Genomic DNA, 20,846 nt, shown 5'->3' on the forward strand with positions numbered 1-20,846 from the left:
TCGATTAGTCCGTTCCCGTTTGTGTTGCGTTGTGGTCTTTCTTCCCTGAATTCGGTTGGTTATGATGGAAATCCCTGTTTTTGATAATCATCTTACTGCGGCCTGATTCTTGAAATACTACATGTTGACCCCGAGTCTGTTTTTACCGCTGGTGTTCATCACACTGGATGGTCGCCTAGAAGAAAAGTTAAAGTTTACGAAGTCAAAAAGTGGATCAGTGATACCGGGGAAGTAAAAGTCACACGAGTGTGAGATAGAAGTCATTTTTTGCTGGCTTTCTAACATTATACCGGACTACAAAAGTGAAAAAACCAGTGATTCGTTCAATAAATTCCCAATAGAACGGACAAGATATTCACATACCAACACTGTCAACACTCCAGCAAGTACCGTAAACAAATTAATTTATTTCAGAATGCACTATTGTTCCATGCCTTTGTCGATGGATGCATAGAGACCCAGAATGGTTCCACCGAACATATCCCCCTAAATTTACTGTAAATACCTTGTTTTTTAAGACAAGTCATTCCATTAAGGATTGGTGCTACGAAGTGCATTTTAATCATAGACGGTTTTGGTCTCTTTCACCAAATCCAGCCTTCCGATAGCCACAGTCGGAGAAAATTTGTCACAACCACACAGTTCGTCTTCAAAGAGCAAACAGTGCACGGGATTTTCCACTACATCGACTACTTCCCGTCGATCTTGCTGGAATGACTAGGAGTACACAGATTTACTGTTCATTAAAAAATCTGTTGTGTTCTCCATACATTCATCTTTTACAAAGAACAAAATCATGAGAACTTACTGGTTTGCATCGCATATGTTGAGTCAAGTTGACTAGTATGTGCTCATATAGTATTATGGGGAAACTTGTAACCTAGAAAACCAAACCGACTATACGGGCACATGACTTTATGTCTGCTCCCATTCGTCAAGTGAAATGCCTCCTTAGACTACCCAGAGCCCTTGATGAGCCTGTGCGCAGCTAATCTGTTATCGTAACAATAAGCGAACTGCGATGAGTCAGTATATACAGGAGTACCATGTGCACTCAAGTGCAACTGCTTGGCATTAAGTGTGCAGCCTGAACTGTACCAAATACTTAGTTCCTTTCAGACGGAACAGGATGTCGTATTGACGTTGTTCTTGTTACAAGGTTCTGGTTTTTAGTCCAGATATTTCTCTAGCAATGTACTTCCACAGCTTCCTACTAGTGATTTTTCACGCACGGGATTCCGAATATTCAATAGGAAATATACAGAACCACTCCTCTATCCACCACAATGACCAAGACACTACTGAAGACTTCCGCAGCGTGATCGTGCTCGCGATTCACTCACTGATTCACTGACAGTTCCCGTAGTTTGTTGTACGCAACAGATAATCGCAAGAAAGTTTTTGTTGCTTGGCACGGCGTCCAGGAAACTCGTGGTGAGATATCCCCACAGCATGCAAGCACAAAGAACACAAAGCTGGATGAAAATCTTTGTTTGACCTCTGCTTAGCTCTCTAAACTGCCGGTAGGGACGATTTAGGGTATAATTAAGTAAGTCTCTCACTAATTTATTCAAAGTGTTGATCATAATATTAGGTTGTTCTACAAACATGCCGGGGGTGAACACAGTAAACTTGGTGTGTAATTACAATATAATTTACGATGCGGATATGATGTTGCGGGCTTCTTGAAAGGCCCATTCAGTTGTGCAAACCGAGCAACGAATAAAGCTGTTCGGATAAAAACCCCGATTGGAATGGTGTATGGTCGAATGTTCAAACAGGTGGAAAGTACTTTCAGTAAAAACGGATTAATCAACGTCTACTGGAATGAAGAAATTCAAGGCCAAACTTTATCGAATAGCTGGGCTGCTTTAGAGAGTTTAAAACCCGGTAGAATTCACCGGTATACTCTACGAAGATGCCTCTTGACGCCTGTCTGATAAGAATCCAGATGGAAGTTACGGCAGGATTAATGAAATCCGGGACTGAAAACTTCAGAAACCAGCAGTCGGTCTCTCTCGTGAAGAATATTTTTCCAATCGACTGGGAGTGCCATTCAATGGGGGTGGTTTCTACGGGAGCTAGTCACTGTATTCCCACCACTCTACTTCAACGAAGGTCACCGAATGCTAACACTAACCAAAAGTGAGCATATGTTTTGAGTGACCTATTCCTACTGGCCTTGTCAGTGGTCAAAACGGGATGGTTCTGTTTCGCTTGGCCGCGCATGGTATGTTCAAGTCCAACATACGTTCGCTAGATTTTCCCCAGTGATAAATACGCACGCTCCACGAAAATTTGTTCATTGGCCTAATTAACTGACGGACAATTTAGTAGTTAAGCGCGGAATGCATGGGGAAAGTTTCTCAGAGCGATCCTTATCCATGGGAGTGCTTAGCATTCACAACAAATTTTCGCCTGAGAACATGTGCTATTTTATAAGTCAGAGTCCAGGATTTTAAAGTTGAAGCTCACGGGTCCGAGAGTTTTCCTAGTGCTGGAAAAATAGTCGTTCCGACAAGCTTTATCTCACCAAAAGCATTCCGTAGTGCTGGGATTTCTTAAGATCCTTGCTCATATTATCGTTCTATACATTTTCTGACGTGCAAAGAAACATGAACCGTGTGACAAATTAAAAAAGAATGCCGAAAACTATAAGTAATTGAAATCATTTGCTGGAAACACCAGGCTGAGTACCAGTTGATCGCTATAGACGAAGTGTCTGGTGTTTGGAAACGTTATTAGGTATGGCGAATTTATATTTCCAAAGATGCAGGCCCATGGCTGCCACCAGCGGTGGGCACTGCATGATCTACGCTTGGTTCACATCGAATTTTTTTCGGTCAACCATAAGACAGTGCATTAGGCCATAGCCTGATCTATGTTTTTCTTGCCATTCATTTGGGTGAATTTACTTCACTACCACCATAGACGACTATAACTGACATCCGACACGAACACCAGACTACTCGTTTATGTCTCGCGTGTTTATGTCAGTTTGCACTCCTATTCCTTGAATGTAAGTCAGTAGTATTTTCGCAGCGTGTTAATCTTATAACATTTGCTAACATTTGCGAACAAATGCTGGTGAAAATGTGAATCACAGTGGTTAGGAATTCGACACAAATGTCATGTCGAGCAATCGCGTTACTTTCATGTCAAGACTGACGGTTGAACTTTTTTGATGCTTGCGGCTGAGGAGGAATGCCCCACGATAAGAAATGTATAATTCAATTGCGATGGCAAACTTTTTGCGCTTCTGATGAGCGGTCAGCACAAATAATTCACTGTCGACAGACTATCAGTTGCGTGCACGTTGGAATGCTCATGATGTGACGTGACTTCATCGGAGGTATCAGCAAAAGTTGTGGGTTTTCTGTGCCACTTGACAGCATAATATTTTTGATTCTGTAGCATTCAGTTATGACTAAATGCCAAAAAAGGAGGGACGCCGTTCCCGTTTTTTATGTGTGCGGCCGCGCAGTCGACATAAAGTACACAGAGGATGATTTACTGAAGCTACCCCAAAGGCACCTGGATTATTTGAATCGAACGAACTTAAAAGCTTCAAGTTTATGTAATCATGGACAAACCCGAATCATAATGTCCCCCTTTTTGATCCACTACTCTGCGCAAGGACACAGCTTACCTATGGAAACTTAGTAAAATCACTGTTGGCTGAATCCGGTGGGCGAGCTCTGAAAACTGACCAAGACCAGCACGAGTCCACCAGATAAACTATCTTATTCGCGATGAATTTTTCGATTAGAGAAAAAATTTGCGCTATTTTCAGTCTTCACGACATTAGTGCCTTGGAGGATTTATTTCGAATCGAGGTGCGCGACAAATTCAGATTACAGTACTTTCAAAACCATGCACTTCGAGTAGTGCTTAGCAAAATTTTAGTATAAACCTAAACTAAAACCAAAGAGATCTCGCACGTGAATTTGGGAACAACAACTATTGCCTATTCTACATGTTGTTTGCTAGTCTACCAAATATCGTGATAGCGGGACAATCCAGAGACTTTACGGTTTTCGACACACAATAAAAGCGCTTACGGATCCTTATGGAGCTACCATGAAATTTCGTGTACTTGACACTGAAGAGGAATAACTATCCAGAAGACTCTATAAACTACCACGATAGAATTTATTCTCGAGTCAAGACAAGATCTACTTCGAAAGAAAAGTCCTTGTTACTCCACTTGCTATATCAGTTAAGCAGAACAAGAATTGTGAATGTAGAGGACCGCGTAGTCCTACACAGCTACAGTCGCTTCTGAAGGCTAGAAATGTGCTTTCACCTCCATCCAAAGCATATTCGCAAACTGATTCACCCAAGAGGCTTATATCATTTTGGTCAAAATGTGTCCATTGGGGGACACCCCAACTCGTCACGTGGTTTTTCTAGCTATTCTTCCCAAAAATTCTGCTGGGACCTTTCAAAAGAAAGTGATAACCACGTAAACTCTAGAACTTAGTTTACCATAAGAACCAACCACAACGATCAAATAGGGGATACTTGAGAGCATCTTGTCTTATTGTGGATCCATATATTTGAAGCCTCATTGTCAAGAATTTGTTTGAGGAATTTCCTGGAGGGAACAGCCAGTGGGAAGCTTTTTTAAAATTATTTTCTAGCACGTGGGACTCGTCAGCGTACCTTCTTGATAAAGACAAGTTCCATACTTGAATGGAGAAATGCACGCGTGCTTGTTTCTCCACGAGGTATTCCTTGAAGAAGGATGTTCCTCGGGAGTATTAGATGTCACACTACCATAAATCCTCTCATTTTTAAATAAGCCTACAGACTGTCGGCATGGTTGACCTGATAGGCTCTATGCATCAGAAAGCAACAATATTAAAGCTTAGAAAACGTAGATTACATGAAACTATCAACAACAAAACGGAAACGTATGTTTGATACGTGTTCCTGGTAAACCCTGTGATCTTTTTCTTGAATACACAGTAAGCACGGCATTAACAGATTGTATTTATCTGGATGTTGTTTTTGAAATTCCGGACATTAAGGAGGGTAATCAAACAGTTCACAGTTGAAACAGGTTTTCAGTCGGAAGAACTCAGTGGTGTACTTGCGCTCATAAATTCCAGATTGGCAATAGGCTGCGTCTTATTGGCAGTGTCGTCACGTTCTGGTTGCTTTTATGACAGTTCCAAAATCCCGGCAACTCTTTTTTCGAAGCACTTTGGAATTGCAACTGATCCATAGCTGAATTCCGAATGAGCATCTAACATTGCATGCTGAATGCTTGTATTCACCGGGGTGGGAGAAATGTTTAGACACTGTTTGCGCTAGTATTCATCCCGGTCACCATTGGAAACAGGAAAATCTTATCATTGTGTTCTTTCTGTCTGTTCTTCCTGTCTGACAGCATAAGGCAATCCGGCTCTCAACTCTACCGTATGTTCGTTGAGTCCCAAGTTCCCAGTCACGCAGTAAGTACACACCAACACGACACGGTACAAACTTACGTGTCCTAATATTGTGTCATTTGGAAAAAAATGTTCCGAGATTAGTTTTCCTCTTTGGGGTAGAGACCTGGTCAGGCTTCCGGTATCTCCCTGATTGAAAAATGTCGAGGCACTGTTCATTTGGGCAGGTGTGATTGTCTGGTACTTGCTCATACTGTTAGCAGAATAGTGTTTAAAACGTAGCTAGTGTTTGCAGAATTTGGGGGCAGCATTCCAGTACGACTTGTCGCGACCCCCTCTGTGCAGATTGGTGAGTCGTCCCTCCACTCATACAGTACCAACAAAACCAGTTTCACTTTGTCTGTGGAAACTCTAATGAAACCTAAAGACTGATGATCAACAATGGTAGCAGTGAATTGTTACTGGGCTGAGCCATCGAAGTTTTATCAGATCTACAGCTGCTTGTTGTTCCCCTTACAATTATCTTGATGCAGTTCATTCTCTTTACTAGCAGATTAGTAATTTGGATGGGCATGTAGCCATGACAGCCTAACTCAGCTAAGTTGATAAAATTGGTCAGTCCGCTTAGTGTCATCGTACATTTAGCCTATCAATTAGTATTTCGCAAATGTGAATACTAGATGTCCCGCATCAAATGCACACACAAGTGCACCTGTTTGAATTATTGGCGTCCGAATTTCACTTTCGTCTATGGCGTCAACGTTTGCACATCATCTCACTCTAGGATTCAACCTACACTTGAAGTCTGAGAGGCTTAGGCCTTGTTGAACCTCATCACCATCCTACAAATTTTGTCGAAAATAAGCGATTACTCCTGAGTTATGTGAGTCTGAGCAGCATTCATCTACCACTGTGCAGATTCATTTCTTCTTTCCTGGAATGATAGAGCACACATGTGTGTCCTATGAAAGCAAGCTTTACCCTCCGCAGTATGCACTTGGAAAAGTATCACGCAACCTAAGCGATGTTCAAACATCTCTGAGGGTTCTATCTATAAAGTGATGGATTTATAGAGAACAGCTACCGGCAGAAGATTTTCCGAACCGTCCGGTTGAGAGCATCATACAGCATCTTTCTTTGCTGTCTCAAACTACATAGTCAGTGACTAATTCATGGCATGGCTCTCATATTGCCCACTTTTGTTTCATTTCTGTACCCGCTCTCAGTATTCTTTTTAATATTGGCAGAACTTTTCTTTACAAAACACGTCAAAATTACTAATAAAGTTGAAATAAAAGCAAATCGACGATTGAAATTCACTTCTTTTACTTGGAGGTTCATACTTACGCCACTAATACTTCTTCCCATACGTTGTTAGGCTGCCCTAGGTTTGGTGCTTTCACGTTTGGGACCTTGTGAGTCCAAAGAAGGCAATGTCCAACCTCGTGAATTGGCCCAAGCCATCGGGCGCATCTTCATGTCCCCGCTAGCACAAAGCCATGCATCACGTTGCAGGCTTTTGCTTGCAATGAGCGAAAACGTGAGTGCTAGAACGACTCGCACTCCTGGGGGTTCAAACGATGCCCTTGAAGAACTCGAGCTACCTATGACACTTGGAATACCACAGTTGAACTGGCCCGCCAACCACGGATGGCTGGACGGAGTAGTGGAGTTGGCTCTGGTTCACTTTTCACAAGTATGCTCTAGCATTCGGGTTCAGATGCCATTAATTAGATTTACTGAATGTTCTTTATGCAGATTACTGAATATCGCTGGTTATTCGCCCACCAGATTTCTAACAGCTTCGGTGTCCGGGAATGATTATGCATGGTTTTTCAATAGTAAGATTGAATTTATGGTGCCAGTCATTTTGCCTGAACTAGACTTTCCAGCATGTAACAGGCCTTCATTTTTTACCCTACTTACGGCAAACCTTCTCTGATGTGACTGGCTGACTGCTCATGGTACTGGCTGAAGATGATTTTACTTCTCTCCCCAATCAAAGCAGGAACGGCTCCAAGATTAAATTACAGACGGTGGTTCCCACCTTAGTTTAAAGCGCATGTCAAGTAATTTATAAAAACTGGCCGTCGAGTTGCATAGGGCAGTTAATAATCAGATACCGTAAGCTTGAGATTGAAAGGCCTGTTACTAAGAAAGGGGTAGCCAAATCCAAGGAAGTTCGAATATCCTTCATTCTTATTGGAGTTTATCAGGTGGGATTAAACGGCACCTATCACGTCACCCTCTGACTGCCAGTTACCTACTCTCTACTCTGGGGGTCACGTAATTTGATGACTTAGACAGTCCGACCACTCATGAATAAGGTATACATTTCACACGGCTTACAAGTGCAACCCAGGCTGTAAATCTGAACGAAACTACACAGCTGTTTCATTTCACGAAAGTTAGTGAAATCACTTGCATAAATGCACGCTAGCTGGCCACCCGTAGATGGATTCTGTGGCGTCCAACTGGTTGGCGAAAGGTTGTGTTTAGACCCTTCTGGAGGTTACTGAGATGCATTCTACCGACAATTTGTGGCACGAATAGAATGCTGGTAGTTTGATTTTGTGCTTTTTAGCGCCAGTCAAAAAATTCCAGTCTTGTGCGAGTAAGTAGATAATTTCGGGTCAACCAAGAAACGCTGAATAGAGGTTTTCTTTATATTATGGCTTATTGGTGGAGCACATTCATTCCCAGACCGTTGTAAAGGCGCATACTAGTGATGAGGCATACGAGTAGTCTGTGGTCGTGTCGAGGCCCCGCCTCGGGTCTAATGAAAGGTGAAGTCTATTACGGAACATGTGGAACCGCTTTGCAGTGTTCGTTTATAGTTGGGTACTAGTCAATGAATACCATGGAAGTTCAAGAAGATGCGTGAAAACGTTCAGTTTCTAAAACTATTTCCAAATGAAACGCATGCTTTTCTGTCCAATGGCTTATAGCTGCTTAGTTGATGTTCTCTAACAGCCAACTTCGCGATGAAGAGGTTTTACTTTCGTCGGTATTAAAAGTTTGGTCGTTTGACACGCGAACTAAGCTTTCCAGTAATCTATTAGCATAAACTGAAGAAACCGAAAGTAAAACGGCTCGAGCAATACATAGGGTTAGTCTGGTTCCCTGACTCGGAAACTGCATTGATTGCGTTAGTCGACTGACTCAATTGCTATTAAGAGCTCTGTGAACCTGCCGAATAATCTATGATCCTTTGTGCATACTAATCAGTTTTGTTTCTTTCGCTACATATTTTGATGTCCAGCCTGATGGACTGTTTATGCGCCAGTGGATATCAGGCAAAATGCATGAACGACTTTGGCAATGTTTGGAACACGTTCTGAACGTCAGCTCGTCCAAGAGAGAAGCAGCACCGAGCGGCGTTTGTGATCCGGATTGGTCAATGTTATCTCCACGAGGCGTCTGTGTTTTATTGCGTCTGGCAATCGGTGTATACACGAAGGTAAGTTAATCTATACCCAAACATGAAAACTTCAAGTCCAAAACTGCCGTCAATCATTCTTTACGTTCTGGGATACCGCTGTCGGGCTTCTCACGATGTAGATTTGTCAAGTGGTCCATAACTACTTTGTATAATTTCCATGTGTTGACAAAAAAGTGATGCTTTTTCGTGGTTGCTCGAATAGTTTAGAGTTAATCGTTTCCCACTTAACAGAAGACCATCTGATCCGGCCCGAAAACAGAAACTGAACTGAGTATTTCCAGGTCGTCACTTAAATATAAAGTTCGCAACAGATTGCCGTCTTTTTATGTGGAACAATTTGCTCTCGACTTAAGGGGTGAGTGGCTGTCACTCGGCCTTGTTGCCCGTTAAGTAGAGAACCTTGCGTTCCGTGAAGAAAATGAATTGGTCACACCCGTTGTCACCATTGGAAAAATCGCCCAATGTGTAATCAAATAGAAGAGTAATATGTATGCAACCGAAGGGTGAGGTTTTGGAAAAGTTTGACCATAAAGGCTGCACATAGCAATCGTCCGAATGCATCAGCAATTGTTCATAGACCAAGGAACCGGTTGCTATTCGAAAAGCATATTGTGCGCAGTGAGTGAGCCTCAGTCCCCTTGTTGTCGGGTAAATTCAGCGCCGACTGCCTTCGAAGATGGGTCTTCTAGCTGAATTCTCTCGGTGGGTACAGGAAATAATCATATAAATATAGTCTCAGAAATAAAACGAATGCTACATTCCCACACAAAGTGCCATCCGCAGAGATGAAGTAGACCATTCTTCTGCGGCTCCCAACCTGGATTGTGATGGCTGTCCTGAACAAGAGTGTACTAGCCATACCTAAAAGATAAACCATGGTAATCGTGACCCCGATGGCTGTTAAGGGGTAGATATACGATGATGGATTAGTTCTTAAGACCGACGTTACCATGATAATGTAAACTGATCAATACTGAATCAGCCAAAATTCGTCAACTCGAGAACGATGGCTGCTCAATATCCCTTTTCAAGGAAGAAAAACCCTGCATATTTGCTGGCACACAAGCCTCCACAGTGTCACATTTAGATAGAAAATTCAAGTGTGTGTTTAACCCCAGATCGATCATATGAGTGAATTAAATCTACGCCAGACCACCGTGAAGTGCTTCACCGATGTTTCGTTCTTCTTGGGGCTGTCCAAGCACGGGTTTCCCATACTGTTACTCAGCAACTGGGGACAAAACAGTTAGGTGTTCACCAACCAGCTGAGAGGTTGCGTGTTCAAATCCCCGTGGAGATCCGCGCACACTGGCTATGATTCTCAACGAGAATGAACTATTCAATAATACTTGCCTTGATTCAAGAAGTAAATTTAGTGATCGCTAAAACAATCCGAATGAGAAACTGCTTCTGAAAGCGACTTGGTGCGATGGGGACGAGCTCCCGAAACTCTTGTGAGAACTAGAAAAGGAACTAAGGACCAACCGAATAGAAGAGCTTTAGTTGTAATTTAATGGCCATAGTCGAAAGGGACTTTTGCTGCAACCGCGATCCAAATACCTCTACTTCCTAGAGACAATCTAACTTTAGTAATGCCTCACAAACCTGGGTAAATCGAATTTGCGTGATCCACCAGCAGAGGTGGATGAGTTATGCTACTCGATTGCTTTTTACTTAAAATGGAGACTTGACTGGCTTGTCTGTCTGCTGCAGCGGAACTAAAGGCGGTCATAAAATTGTTGCAACGTGGAAGAAAAACAGGACATGATGGCATGGCTGTAAAGAGGGCTTGTCCACGAACGGCGCAACGGTTGGCAGAGTCAAGATGTCCCACAAGATTCCAAAGGTACGATGACGATTCCTCTGGACAAGTGAACTCCATAAGGGTAATGTTTAGACAGACAAAGTAGTGGGCTCAACAGTAAAGTCTTTAGCCATGGGGGTTTACAATGTCTGCTTGGGTCTCCGTAAGCGGTCATTGAATTCTCCTCTAGTACACGGAATCATGAAGCTGCTTGCAACTTAAGTTATTAACCATGTTGTTAAAAGCGTATCCAAAGTCGACACAGGCGAGCAACCACAATGAGGAACTCATCATTCTGTTTATGTCCTTTGAAACAGCTCCGAGGAAAATTCGATATTGAGATGGTCCGCAATGTCAGATGAAGGTTCTAAAGCAGATAGTGCCACCGTGATGACGTGCGGTTTGTGATTACTGATCTAATCTTGCATAGGGGGTGTAAACTGTTCCATTACATCTAGGTGTATGTATTGAGCCTTCAACCACCCTTCTGTGAGCCAATTTACTCAAAAATGGAACATTTACCGGAAACAAGCCTATTTTTTTATTTCCAAAAACTCTTATTTAGATGGTCTCTGGGTGTTCTCGGAGGTAGATAACTCAGCGGACCTTCAAAGCCTCGTTGACTAACTACTTCTCACTGGAGTGGAACGCCAAACTTATGGATATCATTGTACAGTGATGACATGTACGTTTCGGTATAGATTCGGAAGCTGTTAGCCCGTGTCAACTCGCGGAATTGATGCTATTATTGAACATGTCATACTGACTAAGTTAGAGGTGATTGGGCTGGTTTCATTGAGGAAAAATACATGACCGATCATCACACAATATCGCTGATCCAGTTGCCCACAAGATGGAATAGGATGCTAAATCAAACGATCCTGGTATCCTTACAAAGACGCCGTAGTTGACTGTACATCATACCATGACACAACAGATTTTAGGCTGTCGCCAAAACAACTGTTGTGCTCGGGGTAAGTTAACGTGATTTTCTTGGTGTCCCGCGAGAAGTAACTTAGTGTTCGTGAAGTCATGGCATACGTGGAACAAAAACAGGTCAAAGAGTATCTGTCAGTTTAATTGGTGGCCGACCAGTGTTTCTTTTCGTTTGTAAAAGAGGGTTAAATTGGTTTGCAAAACGATTTCTACAATTGAAATCATAGTATTGTGCTTGGTTCCAAAGAAGCATAGTGTTGCGACGCCTTCTCGGTTGCTGGCCACGTCGCGGATCCTTTTTAACGTTTTAGGCTCCTTTTTATTCACGAGGACAAACAGGGACATTGTTATTGTCAGCTGTCAAGTACACTAGGCCAGTTGGAGGGCAATCTTGCATTACTCTGGTGTACTTTTGGACCCCGTTTTACGCCCCTTAGCTATTCAAAAAATAAATGATGCACCATTTTGATCAACATGTCTCCAGCGTTACTGATTACTGACGGTGGGTTGTTTCCAAGGTTTTTGTATCCGACCCGTCATTGCACATTGGCAAGAAAGGGCATAACGGATAAAGTATTCTTGTAAATTCTGTGAACCAGCTATGCAGTCGCCTAACGGTGGCAAGATAAAAGTGACCAACTATCGTTTTCCACTCAGTGAAGGCGAGTAGTCATGAAGGTACGAGCTGTGTATGCCTTACGTTGGGTCACTTTGGACTATAGTGCCGAATCAAACGCATTTAATACAATATGTACCTAAAACATTCACGTAAGCTTTGAACACATTGCGCAAGTTTCTCCTACAGGTGCGACGGTGCACACTACTGATGAAGTATGCGAGTAGCCTCTGGTCTGGTGTCCAAGTTCCGTCGCTGCATTTGATGGAAGGTGAAGGCTGAAACAGAAATTGTGGAACTGCATTATATTATTGTTTGACATTCAAAGAAAGCCCAGGAGCGGGCGTACTCCCGAATAAAAGGACGCTTGAAGACGGCCACTTTTCATAAGCCAATGAGAAGTTTACCTTCAGGCCTAATGGCTTGTAACCGCTTTGTTCATATTTGCTGATGGCTTCTTGGTGAGGAGGCGCTTATACCTCCACAACTTACAAATTCTCATTCAGAGTGACAGCCCGTACAAACTGCAGGGGTATCCTCCACAAGACCACCAAATCAAGGATCGCTTACCACATCCGAGTGCATTACACTAGACAGATCTGCCTGACTTGGCTCAGTTTCTTATATACATACATACATACATACATACATACATACATACATACATACATACATACATACATACATACATACATACATACATACATACATACATACATACATACATACATACATACATACATACATACATACATACATACATACATACATACATACATACATACATACATACATACATACATACATACATACATACATACATACATACATACATACATACATACATACATACATACATACATACATACATACATACATACATACATACATACATACATACATACATACATACATACATACATACATACATACATACATACATACATACATACATACATACATACATACATACATACATACATACATACATACATACATACATACATACATACATACATACATACATACATACATACATACATACATACATACATACATACATACATACATACATACATACATACATACATACATACATACATACATACATACATACATACATACATACATACATACATACATACATACATACATACATACATACATACATACATACATACATACATACATACATACATACATACATACATACATACATACATACATACATACATACATACATACATACATACATACATACATACATACATACATACATACATACATACATACATACATACATACATACATACATACATACATACATACATACATACATACATACATACATACATACATACATACATACATACATACATACATACATACATACATACATACATACATACATACATACATACATACATACATACATACATACATACATACATACATACATACATACATACATACATACATACATACATACATACATACATACATACATACATACATACATACATACATACATACATACATACATACATACATACATACATACATACATACATACATACATACATACATACATACATACATACATACATACATACATACATACATACATACATACATACATACATACATACATACATACATACATACATACATACATACATACATACATACATACATACATACATACATACATACATACATACATACATACATACATACATACATACATACATACATACATACATACATACATACATACATACATACATACATACATACATACATACATACATACATACATACATACATACATACATACATACATACATACATACATACATACATACATACATACATACATACATACATACATACATACATACATACATACATACATACATACATACATACATACATACATACATACATACATACATACATACATACATACATACATACATACATACATACATACATACATACATACATACATACATACATACATACATACATACATACATACATACATACATACATACATACATACATACATACATACATACATACATACATACATACATACATACATACATACATACATACATACATACATACATACATACATACATACATACATACATACATACATACATACATACATACATACATACATACATACATACATACATACATACATACATACATACATACATACATACATACATACATACATACATACATACATACATACATACATACATACATACATACATACATACATACATACATACATACATACATACATACATACATACATACATACATACATACATACATACATACATACATACATACATACATACATACATACATACATACATACATACATACATACATACATACATACATACATACATACATACATACATACATACATACATACATACATACATACATACATACATACATACATACATACATACATACATACATACATACATACATACATACATACATACATACATACATACATACATACATACATACATACATACATACATACATACATACATACATACATACATACATACATACATACATACATACATACATACATACATACATACATACATACATACATACATACATACATACATACATACATACATACATACATACATACATACATACATACATACATACATACATACATACATACATACATACATACATACATACATACATACATACATACATACATACATACATACATACATACATACATACATACATACATACATACATACATACATACATACATACATACATACATACATACATACATACATACATACATACATACATACATACATACATACATACATACATACATACATACATACATACATACATACATACATACATACATACATACATACATACATACATACATACATACATACATACATACATACATACATACATACATACATACATACATACATACATACATACATACATACATACATACATACATACATACATACATACATACATACATACATACATACATACATACATACATACATACATACATACATACATACATACATACATACATACATACATACATACATACATACATACATACATACATACATACATACATACATACATACATACATACATACATACATACATACATACATACATACATACATACATACATACATACATACATACATACATACATACATACATACATACATACATACATACATACATACATACATACATACATACATACATACATACATACATACATACATACATACATACATACATACATACATACATACATACATACATACATACATACATACATACATACATACATACATACATACATACATACATACATACATACATACATACATACATACATACATACATACATACATACATACATACATACATACATACATACATACATACATACATACATACATACATACATACATACATACATACATACATACATACATACATACATACATACATACATACATACATACATACATACATACATACATACATACATACATACATACATACATACATACATACATACATACATACATACATACATACATACATACATACATACATACATACATACATACATACATACATACATACATACATACATACATACATACATACATACATACATACATACATACATACATACATACATACATACATACATACATACATACATACATACATACATACATACATACATACATACATACATACATACATACATACATACATACATACATACATACATACATACATACATACATACATACATACATACATACATACATACATACATACATACATACATACATACATACATACATACATACATACATACATACATACATACATACATACATACATACATACATACATACATACATACATACATACATACATACATACATACATACATACATACATACATACATACATACATACATACATACATACATACATACATACATACATACATACATACATACATACATACATACATACATACATACATACATACATACATACATACATACATACATACATACATACATACATACATACATACATACATACATACATACATAACATACATACTTACATACATACATACATACATACATACATACATACATACATACATACATACATACATACATACATACATACATACATACATACATACATACATACACTGTACGCATATAATACAGGGCTACCGTTGATTTAATAACGTAACGTCTGGTGTGATTCTGAAGTTACTTAAATAGGAGATCTCTACGAAACCAGCTAGTAAATAAGGCATATAAATTTCTTCTTGGTGAAAAGTACTAGTATCAATTTTACGTGACCACACTATGGCAGAACTCATAACGTAGTGCAAAGCTTGAAATCAGTAGAGCACTTATAGTCCAAAATACTCTCAGAAAATGCCGTGTATCAAGAACGGTTTTGTATTATGATGACTTACCTGTGAGAGAAAATATGCAGCTCGGAGAATCTAAATCACGAACGGTCTAGTAGATTTAGCAACTCATATAATCAAACTAAACAGCTTAAAATTTTCGATAGATTATTTCTTTCATTTTTTTCCGCTGCCTTGAGTATCTTACTTACTCACCATAAAAAACACGAAGTGCGGAACGGAATTTATGGCTCTGTTCTCCGATGTTTTTGTCACGAAGTATGACCGCGTTCTGATAAACTACCTTTTGTTTGTTTCTTGAAAACTGGCGAATCGATCAACCGGTTGTCGTCGAAGTTGCAAGCATGTTGTTGTTGTACTGTCCATAGATATTACCCACTACAATCGTCAAGTTTGTGCTTTACTCATCCTTCTTCTTTTGTTTCATCCGGTAAACCGTAAACTGGTTATCGGCTGTGTACGACGACCAAGTAAACAGTTTCATTTTCTGTGTAGAACACGAATGTTGCGTGGCCACATGGTTTATGGCTTTGTCCTGTACGGGTAAGAGAAAACAATGGGTTATCGGTTTTCCTATTTATGCAATTAGTCGGCTAGCGAGAAAGTACACGAGGCGTTTTGGAACAAAATAGTGAAGATTCTTCCGAGAAAACGAATATCATAACATTTTGATATGACTAAAGCGCGCTGTCCATTTCCGTGGTTGTAACACGGAGACAAATGGCGCAAAATATCAGTAATAACCACCTTAGCTGCTTTCAGGAAATCATAGATAATGGGTTTAAATTGTATCAGACATATTCCTCTCGAAAAAACATAGAGAGCTCCGAATAATTACTGACCTCAGCGCTCAATGAGGTGTTCACAATGTACCCATGGCTCGCCGATTTTAAGCCCTTTGCGTCTGTTTGGGTGAAATTGGCTGCAGGTCTATGAGGGCTAGACCAGTGCTAGGGTTTTGTCACAGTATTTCATGGTAGGTGGCTAACTAACTGAGATTTTGTTCAAGATCGTAGGGGAATTTACGTAGTTCACAACCAGAGTTAAACGGAATCGAGCAATTTTTCGTTAAACTCTTCGTGCCCCAGTGAGCGGTTCTGCACATGGGCTACTCAAATTAGCAACAATCATGAGCTCATCGTCATTGTCTCTTAATCCAAGTCAGTTTCAAAGTCCAACCACACACATTCACCAACGAACAGCCTTTCTTAGATTTCATAATTTCTTCCAGGAGTAAGACGAAATACTTCGCATTTTAACGCCTGTTTGGTAGGACGTGAATTGAGTAAACCGACAGCAACCGCATGCAGTCTGCTAAGTGCAAAGCAGAATTTTGTTCAGACCACATTTAGTAGCTCATGTGAAGGGTTATTATGCAACACTGACCAGGTTAAACATAAAACAGATTGTGATAATTATACGGTTATTTCGCGCTGTAATTCAAGTAGCACCGAGTGCTTTTTGTAAAATAATTTAAGACCGAAACAGGTTTTACCAAGCCGTTGTTTGAGTCCAGAAAAAGGGGGGAAGAATCATACAAAGTTATATCCCAGAAGTGGGGTAGAATGCCTTGGATTTCCAAAAGGAAAATTTATTGCCATTGAGTTAGCAAGGTTCTATGATTTCATGCTTACCACAAGGTATTCAGATTCCACAACAAAAGAGACAAGTCTCTACACCAAATCATCTTTCATGGCTGAGCAGCCATTCACCTGTGACTGCCTAAACCGTTCAGAAATCGAGACAAATGAATTATTTACATCAGTAAAAGTGGTAGTGGTGTTTCGACTAACTCGGCGCAGCATATCACTTGTTTGTCTCCATTGCGTTCGCAAAATTTACTGTAAGGCACTAACTCTGGCTTATATCAGGCATGATGTTATTTAGTTTTATAGGTCGCTTATTTGGGAAACTCTTTTCCGCAAAAATATCCGGTAGAACAGGGTGCGTTTTACTGAGCTTTTATTGTAATAGGTTTCAATTCAGACAAAATGGACTTGCAGCGATTTTGGGCTTTGTATGGACCACCATCTTGAAACTTGGATTTACTGAATCACCCTAGCTATTCGCCTGTCTAATCTTTTCTGAAGATTTCCCTTTTCCGCGAGACCATTAAAACCGGCTTCATCGTACGCTGGGCCAAATGTCAACTCGTAAAATTTAGTCCAATATCACAAAAAAAGGCCTTGTATGGACAGTTGAAACCCTTCGGTTCTCGATTTTTTACCAAGCATTTAAAGAATGTGGTGTGTGTTTTGGTTAGAGTTTAAGTCACTAGTTAAGCAAAGATAACTCAAGTGCGACCCATTGTTTAAAGTACAGGTAAACTGAATACTTTCCTCGTTTAAATTAGGATATTATATACTTATATCTATCCCAATCCATCTTTAGATTCACTGTCTATTGTGATTGCCCCTTTGTTCACTAGGAACCAAAGCTGTGCACGGAGGCCCTATGTGGTAATCAAAGCCAGATGGTGAACTGCTTACAATACTTGTTCAAACCGTCGTTTATTGAAGGTGTGGTGAACAGGTAGGAGGAATACGATTAACTGTTTGTGTCATCAATTAATGTGCATGCATGAGAGACTCACCCAATCGTTCAATGTGAATAAATTTGGTCAATTATTGTTGAAACGAGCAAAATGAAGCCTCGTTGTGTAGTTCGGTGATTTTGATCAACTTTAGAACGGAATAGTATTTAGCGATTTGGCTTGAAAAAGGTTCATGCAACTTGGGTTTGGGTGCATCTGCTCAGACCTCTTCTGTCTACAAAATTACACACTTTTGACTGTGCAGTTTACAGCATAGATTAGCTGGTCAATTGATGATCGGGATTCATCCAGATAATCATATTTACTCAGCAATGGGACGATCGTTTGCACCGCTTTTTGTCCCCTCTGAAGGGGGTTGTGCGAGCACAAAATACTTTTGTGAATGGCTCACTGCCACAGGTCGAAAAGTATCATTATTTTGCGCCCGTTGACTATAGTCGGGTGGCAATTCAGTTTGACTTTGTGGTTTGCTTAATTGAGAGATTTATACGAACTGTGGAGGAAACTAGTTTTTTCTTGTCGTTTAATTTAGCTTGCAGCGTTTAGGCTACGTCGGGATTTAGTCGAACTTATAGCTACTGAACTGTCTCCCGGATGCTTCCATAACGTGAGTAAGTAAGTCCTTCTCTAGCAATAAGAACTGATCAGTGGAAAAGTAACTGCTCACATGTGGGATGAACCTAGTTTGAAAACGAGGATGCCAAATTGCGTAGCACGGTGAGAAAAGGGTGCGCTTAAATGTTTTTGGAATGTAGAGGGCCATTCGAAACGAATGATATGCAGATCACAGTGTAAACATTCTTTTTTCGAGCGATACTGCGGTAGGGAACGGGGAAGGTAGAACAAATATAAGCATGGGCAGTCTCATCGCGAATCAGCGGACAAATTCACAGGTAGACGGAGGCTTTTTTCGTAAGCATGAAACATGCCCGGTTACAAATATGGATGATGAACACAAAGTTCCCTGGTATTTGGTGATAACTGTAGGTGCAAGCAACATGCGGTTACTTCTGGCACGCCCACCGGATAAAGTCCCAATCAGGACAAAACGCGAAACTGAATATTATTCAGGATTAATGGAATTACAATTCCCCCCATACTTTTACGAGAACAAACTCTACTAATGACAGTAGTCTGTCACACGTTCTTTATGTTTTGGTAGTCTTCTTCAAGTCATCGAAAGTGTTGGATAGTCCTAACCAGCACACAGAAATTTTCACTCAGTTTCATCGGCACGCCCGAGTTCTTGCTTTTTCTTCAAACTCTACGAGGGGAAAGGGATTCCGTTCTGCACCATTTTCTTCATTTGCATAAACCTAGAAAAATGCAACGGTCCTTTTGAGCTCCAGCACGCCTTCTTTGAACCTCTTCTTTTATCCCGTAACATAGTAGCTCTTACCTGTGCCTTCAGATGTGAGCTTACCGACCAAAGCATCGAAGGTTTTGCTACTGGTGCCGCACAGGAGAGTCATTTGTCGCAAGTGGGGAGCTAAAATGAAACAAGCGAAAGTGGATGATATTGTGGTGCGCCTTGGAAAATATCCACAGTGTA

General features: G+C 39.2%; 1 protein-coding gene across 1 annotated transcript in view; it reads left to right on the forward strand.

Moving 5' to 3' along the window:
• T265_12908 (hypothetical protein) overlaps positions 1-20,846 on the forward strand; it is a gene marked incomplete at both ends in the record, with an annotated part of 98,259 nt that overhangs the window by 55,099 nt on the left and 22,314 nt on the right. The window contains 4 exons of the mRNA XM_009166216.1: positions 5,396-5,459; positions 6,775-7,092; positions 8,659-8,856; positions 19,169-19,272. Coding sequence (XP_009164480.1) covers positions 5,396-5,459; positions 6,775-7,092; positions 8,659-8,856; positions 19,169-19,272 — 684 coding nt within the window. The remainder of the gene's footprint in view (positions 1-5,395; positions 5,460-6,774; positions 7,093-8,658; positions 8,857-19,168; positions 19,273-20,846) is intronic.

The sequence above is a fragment of the Opisthorchis viverrini genome, assembly GCF_000715545.1.
Source record: "Opisthorchis viverrini unplaced genomic scaffold opera_v5_23, whole genome shotgun sequence".
Taxonomy (NCBI): domain Eukaryota; kingdom Metazoa; phylum Platyhelminthes; class Trematoda; order Opisthorchiida; family Opisthorchiidae; genus Opisthorchis; species Opisthorchis viverrini.